This window comes from Arachis hypogaea, chromosome 17 (assembly GCF_003086295.3).
Source record: "Arachis hypogaea cultivar Tifrunner chromosome 17, arahy.Tifrunner.gnm2.J5K5, whole genome shotgun sequence".
Lineage (NCBI taxonomy): Eukaryota > Viridiplantae > Streptophyta > Magnoliopsida > Fabales > Fabaceae > Arachis > Arachis hypogaea.
The window spans coordinates 123,602,744-123,610,629 of NC_092052.1; the positions used below are offsets into that span (position 1 = coordinate 123,602,744).

At 33.8% G+C, this 7,886-nt stretch overlaps 1 protein-coding gene across 6 annotated transcripts; it reads right to left on the bottom strand.

Moving 5' to 3' along the window:
• Positions 1–2,818: 2,818 nt before the first annotated feature.
• On the bottom strand, positions 2,819–6,638 carry LOC112767451 (uncharacterized). 6 transcript variants are annotated; one of them, XM_072223527.1, is made up of 9 exons: positions 6,230–6,638; positions 5,736–5,881; positions 5,295–5,487; positions 5,089–5,178; positions 4,918–5,010; positions 4,619–4,796; positions 4,220–4,387; positions 3,831–4,132; positions 2,819–3,231 (listed from the first exon to the last, which is right to left on the bottom strand). In XM_072223527.1, the coding sequence occupies exons 1-2, from the start codon at positions 6,563–6,565 to the stop codon at positions 5,855–5,857; spliced, it is 363 nt and encodes a 120-aa protein (XP_072079628.1). In that variant the 5' UTR covers positions 6,566–6,638; the 3' UTR covers positions 2,819–3,231; positions 3,831–4,132; positions 4,220–4,387; positions 4,619–4,796; positions 4,918–5,010; positions 5,089–5,178; positions 5,295–5,487; positions 5,736–5,854. The 6 variants fall into 6 exon arrangements, with proteins under 6 accessions (XP_072079628.1, XP_072079629.1, XP_072079627.1 ...); XM_072223528.1 differs by having other exon boundaries at positions 3,831–4,387; positions 5,767–5,881; XM_072223526.1 differs by having other exon boundaries at positions 3,831–4,387; positions 4,619–4,769.
• Between the last annotated feature and the right edge of the window lie 1,248 nt (positions 6,639–7,886).

The following is a 7,886-nucleotide window of genomic DNA, read 5'->3' on the forward strand; positions in this document are numbered from 1 at the left end:
AAATATATAGCAAATCTGTAAACTAACATAGTCCACCGTTATAAACTACCTAAACATTTAAAGTAATTCAAGAATACAATAAAAACAATAAAAAATATAATAACTCTCAACCACATCTTCTCAACTAAAATGTTAAGAGATGTGAAAAACTAAATAAAAAACATAAAAACTTAAAATTTTTTTAGCGACTATATAAACGTAAATATAAATGTGCATTAATATTTACATAACACAATATATAAAAATTAAAAATAAAAAAATAAATAATGAGTAGCATAAAAAATGTATAAGACGTAAGAAATATATAAATTTACCTCTTATACATTTTTAATGTTTTTTTATTATTTATCTTTTTATATTTTTCGTTTTTTATGTATTGTGTTTTGTAAATATTAGGACAAAACACTGAATTAAGTCAAGGGATGAATTTATTTACAGAAATCCGTCAAACCAAATTCTGGTTCGAATCAACTAATTTTTTTAATTAATTATTAATTTTTTAATAAAAAATGGGTGAATAATTTGAATTTGGCCAATTCGAATTACTATGTGCAGTGTGTATGAGTGTAATTCGAATTAGCTTGATTCCAATTAGTATGTGTGTGTTTGTGTATAATTCGAATCAACATGATTCGAATTATGTGTGAATAGAGTTCAAATGAACCTGATTCGAACTACATATAAACGTACATTGGTTGATTTATGAACCAGAATTTGGTTTGGCGAATTTCTGTAAATAAATCCACCCCTTGGCTTAATTCAGTGTTTTGCCCTATATATTAATCTAATTTATATTTACGTTTATATAGTCATTAACAAAATTTTTAAGTTTTTTATGTTTTCCGTTTAGTTTTTCCACATTTTTTAACATTTTTGTTGAGTTGAATACTTACATTTTCCGTTGTCTTTATTGCATTTTTGGGTTACTTTAAATGCTTAGGTAGTCTATGATGGTGGATTATTTTAGTTTATTGTTTGTTTACTATATTTGAACTCCAGTGGTTTTCTTTAATATATAAGTATAAATATAGGTATAAGTGTTGTCATATGTCGTTAGTTTATCCCAACACATATTCTTTATCTTCCCGTGAAATCTCATCTTTCAATTTTTTATTTTCTACAGTAGAAATGAAGTCATTTGGTTCTTTCATTTTTAAATATGTATTTTCTTAGCTAGACCACGGGTAACACCTATTCTATCGAATGTTTAATCTTTTGTTTTTTGGTGACTTAAAAGAAAATAAACAAAAACTAAGAGAGAGGAAAAAACGAGAAACTGCTTAAGAAAGGCAGTTCTGCTGAATACTACTATCAAATTCCTTCTAAGGTAACGGAAGCTCCACTTGGGGAGAAAAGGTCCTCATTGTAGTTTTTGCCATGATGTCTGCTACTGTATTTGCATCTCTCAAGATCAACCGAAGATCAGCACGCCATTTCCAAGACATGATATCTCGGATTTTTAACACCAAAGGATCAATAAACCCAGAGCAATTTTGTAAATTATTGACAATAGTAAAAGCCTCCACACAATCTGTCTCACATATAATGTCTCTTTGTCCCGAGTCCCATGCTAAAAGAAAGTCTCTCCAAATAGCAAACAACTCTCCTTGCAAAATGCTACGACTCTCAATTGTTCCCAGACAGCCTCGTTGCCACATTCCCTTCCAATCTCTGCTAACACAAGCAAAACCAACTCGAGCACCACTGCCAAGATAGCTAGCATCACAATTAATCTTAAAGGTACCCACTGAAGGGGGAATCCAAGAGCAACTAATGGTTGAGGGGATAGACAGTCGTTGCAACTCAAAAATATTTCGGAGCTCCTTTTCCAAGGACTAAGCCATACCAATCCAGAAAAGAATCTAAAGGGACGTTGTTTGCTATTATGTAAGAACCAACTTATCAAATCCACTGGTTGATCGGAGATCCCTAAAGCTTGCCAAACAAGTTGGGCTTTTGGACAATCCCGAATACAATGTAATACTGATTCCTAACCTGAGAAACATCGTGGACAGCTATCCGTGTGCGAAATGCCCCTCCTAAAACGAAATGCAGTAGTAGGAAGAGCCTCCCGAAGACATAGCCAGGCCAAAAATTCACTACAAGGTTTTTGTTTATTTGTGGCAGTTTTTTTTCTTATTTGTGGAGGTTTATAACCCCCCACCAAATGGTTTGTGGGGGTTTCTAAAACCCCCAAAATTTGAGGGGCCACGAGGTCTTTTGTGGGGGTTTTTAGAAACCTCCACAATCTAATCAGTGGAGGTTTTGTGTGTGTTTAGTGGGGGTTTTATATTGAACTTTTGTGGCAGTTTTAAATCACTTTTGTGGCAATTTAAAACCCCCCACAAATTAATTTTTTAATTTAACAAAAATTAACTATTTTGTGAGATTTTGAAACCTCCACAAACTCTATAATTATTTATTTTTTTTAATTTTAAATATTCATTAATCTCATTTCATTTACATATTCTCAAATTAAAAATTTATTTTTAATATCAAAATTTAAAATTATAAATTAAACAAAAAAAAACTTTAATATATGTCATCTGTACTCATTTTATATATTTATTTAATCATTACTGAAATAAAAATCTCTAAAATAAGTCTTTGTTCAACATGAATATCCCATAATTTCATTCTACTATTAAATTATATTCAAAAGATAAGAAGAAAAATTTAGTTAAATATGACTAACAGAACAAGTATGAAAAGAGGTTCAGTTCAATTCTTCGTTAATGGATATTCTGATCTAACTCCAAAGTCTATGTTACATGAACTAAGCCATAGCAATTTTAGAAGAACTGAATTAGAGTTAGAATCATAGAAAAATGATAATTGATATTGAAATTATTAAGTAAATAACAACTATAGAGTAAACCATATTACTCCAATTAGCTGTAACTGAACAAATCTAAAAATTGTTCTTGAGAAGAGAACATAGAAAAAAAAAAAAGAAAAATAATGAACCAAAACTTTTTAGTACCTTTTTAGATCAATAACAACCAAGATAATCATTATAATCATCGTGAAAAAAAAAACTTTCATCTAGGAAAAACCTTCACCGGATTCACAAATTCTGCATCCGAAACCACGGAATCCTCAAATTGGCTTGCATCATCTTGTTCGGCTGGGGCAGGGAGGTTAAGATCTATGAAACTCTCTCTTCCAAACTTTGAGGAACTAGTGGTGGCAACCAAAGACAAGTCCAATGAGGACCACCAATGTTGTTCCCTGCAACAAAGCAGAGGGAATTATAAAAGATAATCATTGGTTAACAAAACAGGAGAATTAGTCAGAGAAGTTTAAAATCACAGGTTAGGCTTGAAATTAGAAAGTTCCATTAGTCATCATCTATACTAAAAAGTAATATAAAATCCAAATAATTTATCAAGCAAGTTAAGGAAGAAAATAAAGAAAGAACAAAAATGGAGATATGGAAGAAGCATGATAAACCAGGGCCTAAGTTATGATTGTGGTCAACCTGAGTTTCAATGAAATCTTTCGATGGCTGAGGTTCATTATAACTTGATTAGTTATATTGATCACAAACTGGACATTAGTTGTTTAATTCTTCTAAGATCCATTCTTCTAAGAGTAGTTGAGAGAAACTAGTTGCTTGTAAGTATTCTCAACTAAAGAAGTATATCAAATCCGTCGTATAAATGCAATCCGTCCTTGCTAGTATTATTGTTACTATTCTGTGGTAAGAAATTATACAATGTACCACAAGAATTCTCTTCAAAATAAATATTATCTTTAAATATCACGATCGAGTGACCAATGTCTTTCTGTTGACATTATAGAACATAGAAAAAGTAAGATGGAATTACCTTTCACTCTAGTACTCTGACTTGCTGCCGTGATTGTTTAAGAGCTGGACTTTGCAACAAGGAGAAATAATGACGAGATTCAATTAAAGAAGCAGGAAATAAAAGATGCAACATAAGCCATCTCCACTTTTTAAAAGAAGTTTGCAGCTTATCATTTTAAATATTTTAATGATGCGTAATTGATGGAAATGGAAACTTGCAAAAGATATAGAACAAACTGCAGAGTCCTTAACAGAGCCATCTTCATCGATAACTTATTCTATCATTTTAACTAAAGATCGATTAACGACAAATTCCACGATCTGCAAGCACGTTTAGGTAAGAAAAAGCTATTAGAGACATAATAATATTCATAATTTATAGATCCAATAACTTCTTTCACCATTTACCACTTCTGTAAGAGGCATGAAACGACTATACCAGTCCTTGTCTTCCTTTATGGCCACTTTTAGATCACCCTACAACGTCTCAGCACATTGCAAAAGAGCCATGATAGCCCTTGCCTCATATCCATTAACCGGCATACTTCTTCTGCCTTGCCAAATAGCAGCTTTCACCTAGAAGAATCTTAAATCAACAACTTGACAGAAAAGAAAGCAGAAGTTACAAAAAGCGTATCCAAATTTAAAGAGGTATAATCAATGATCACTTCACACAATAATACAGCCCACAGCTATAGTTTCCCAATGCTTACTCAATTTTGGGCCATATGCAATCTTTAGGTAATATTACAATAAACAAAAATTGCAAAATAATGATTATTGCCAAAAATATTACGATAAACTAACCTTTCCATGGAAGTCTTTATATATTAATATGTTAGCAGGTTTCACATCACGGTGGATATAAACAGGAATAGTGTGTTCATGTATATATTCAAGTCCTCTTGGTGAATCCAGAGCAATTTGCACCCTTGTTGACCATGCTAAAGGTTCTCTCCTTGGAATCATATTACCAACATTGTCACTAGTATGATAACAAAGATTAAATGTTGAATTTGGTACTTAAGAGTATAAGATCATAAACATGCTTAATTTTGGTACATGATGTAATGTGTTATGACATGAAAATATGAATGTGATCTCACCTGTACCATGCAAATATTGGCCTAAGTTTCCATTTTCAATGTATTCATACACAAGGAAAGAGATCCCTCGACGCAATATCCAATCAAATGCACCTAAATTGATTAGAGTCAAGTTGAGATTCACTGAATGCCATAGAAACTCGATCTTTTGGTGTAGAAGAAAGTAGTTACCAGATTCAAGTGATAAACATGTGTTAAGACCTTCAACTCTGAAAGAAACTCTGTTGATGCTTGAACATCCATCTTCTTAATTGCTGCTTTCTGCATAGAATAAAATTATGCAGATAAAGAACTAGATGGTTAAAGATAATTTATTTGTCCTCTTAATTCTGGAAGATTATATAACATTATTAAAAATATAATTGGCTTGTTCTTACTTAGCCTCTCAATTCTACAAAATAGACAGCTCTGAATCCACCTGACCAATTTTGTTATCAGAGCTAAAGTTATTTGTAGCCTTGGCTAGTTCTTGATAAGAGAATTCCATCGATTTTGCTGCCATAATTTCTGGAAGGCCAAAAGCACTAGCAGTTGTGGATCCTGAAGTTTCATATTCACCACTACTAGATGCTTTACAAGGATAAGGAAGAAAGAAACAAAAAGTGTTATTATTATGAATTCATGATCACAGCATAATTAATTCATTGAACATTTTAACATTGTGTCATAGTTAGTATAACTTAATCAACTAGAAAGAAAAATCATCTTCCATGATTTTCATAACTGCACATATCAATTTTCCTAAGTCAAATTACTTTGAATGTGTCAAACCGAGATTCACATAAAACAAGCCAGATAGAAAGGATTTAAAAACAAACATCAAAGTCACTTGAAAGTTCTTTGTCTAACGATGTAAGAAGATCCTCTCCATGAGCTGAAGCATAAGCTGCACAAATCAACTCGCGCTGAGCTAAATTTCTATGAGACAGGATTTTTATTATAAGTCCTTCGTCCGTTCCCCATCCTGCAAAGACATTTCCCATTAACAACAACTTGCAGCAATAATGAAAGATTTTGTATTAAGAAAGTAATTTCCCAAATCTAGTAGTGCTTAATTGTTTGAATATTTTTTTTTCTTAAAAAAAGGGAAAAAGATCATCATATATTTGTTTTTCTCTGTAATTCTAATTGCCACTACACATTGAAACACATAAGCAGAAAATAACATCCTGCTTATAGATCACATAGGCCACCTATTATTGCATTTGGTACTTTAATCCAATTGAATTACATATACAGATATTGAAAACAGGAGCAAATCAGAATCTTTAGGGAGGAAACTACAGATATTAAAGAAGAAGAAGAAGAATACCAGCGGCAACTCAAAGGAGAAAACAGATCTGAAATAGTGGCTCGATTCAGAAGCTTTCGATGCCGCAACTACAGCAGCAACGATGGCGGAAACTGCGATAGCAATGGCAGGAGAAACTGCAGTGGAAATCATAGCTACAGAGCAAACAAATCTGAAACCATAATGTTGATAGAGGAGGTGGCTCGATTGAGAAGCTTCTTGCAGCAATTGTGACAGAAACAGCGGTGGAACTGGCGATTGCAACGGTGGCAGAACCAACGACTGCAATGGCAGCGAAACCGACCATCGCAACGGCGGCAGAACCGGCGGTGGAGAACTTAGGGTTTTGTCAGCCATTATCTTCTCTTCTATCTAGTTCGGTTCATTCTGTAAAACTAACAAGAAGAGAGTTTTTCTTAGAGAGTTTGAATCTTAATTATCAATTATTTATTAGGGGGAGTTTTATAAATTGCCATAAATAAAGTGTAATTTGGAGGTTTTTAAAAACCTCTACTAAAAAACTCCCTTAATTAAATATAAATCTTGTAGTGATTTGTGCTTTTCCGGAACATGTTGACGCCAAAGCCAAAGCCAATTACCCCTATCCTCCCAACTAAACATCTTCTTACTGAGCCACAAATAACCACTATGAGCATCATAAACCTTTGAATCCGCAGCAGTCCAACACCAACCGACCTTTGAACCAGCTTGAACATCTGGGTTGTAAGAGTTAATGTTGCTCTGCAGAGACTGATTCAGAGGAGAATAGATATTCTCAAGGTTCCACTGTCCAGATAAACAAAGGTCCAAGATCTTGAGATCCAAATCAGAAATGTGAATATAATCCATCTCCTGACACAGTCGCCCCTCTCTTCTCCATTTAGAAAACCAAAAGTTATGTTCCAAATCCCCAATGCACCAAATAAAACCTTCCTTCAAGATATCCCAAGCTCGACATATACTCTTCCAAACATAAGATCCCCTTCCTCGAGACCGACTAAAACAATCATCCTTAGAAGAATGATATTTCTCCGTCAACAGTTAAACCCATAGCTTATCGGGATAGTAAAAAAGTTGCCAAACTAGTTTTCCAAGAAGAGCAATATTGGTACAAAAAGGATCTCTAATTTCCAGACCTCCAAACTTCTTAGGGGTGACCAACACTTTCCAGTTAACTAGATTCAGGCCTCTACCATCAGCTTGACCCTTCCATAGAAAGTTTCGCATCATGGATTCTATCTTATTAGTTACCCCTTTAGGGAAGAGAGATACTTGCATGCGATAAGTAGGAATCGCAATCACTACCGAGTTGAGCAAACAGAGTCTGCCTGCCTTATTAAGCAATCTCCCTTTTCAGCTGGCTAGCCTTCCCCGAATCTTGTCCAGAACATCGTTGAAAGTTGTGTGTGTCACCCGAGAGTGATTAAGGTTCACCCCTAAATACTTGCCCAAGTTCTGGACGAATCTGATGGAGGAGACTCCAGTGAAAATCTCTTTTCTTGTCACTGAAACATTCCTAGAGCATAGCGCTTTAGATTTCTCCACATTAACCTTCATCCCAGAGGCTCTGCAGAAATTTTCCAAAGCTACCATTACAGTTTGAACTTACTGTTTTTCAGCTTTACAGAAAAGAAGCAAATCATCGACAAACATCAAATGAGAAATTCTTGGACCCCCT

Bases quoted from the DNA above. Each gene is read 5' to 3' on its own strand.
- LOC112767451 (XM_072223528.1), bottom strand. From the start codon at position 6,565: ATGGCTGACAAAACCCTAAGTTCTCCACCGCCGGTTCTGCCGCCGTTG. The intron at 5,882-6,229 runs GTATTCTTCTTC...ATGTCTTTGCAG, and splicing joins TCTCCTTTGAGTTGCCGCTG to GATGGGGAACGGACGAAGGA.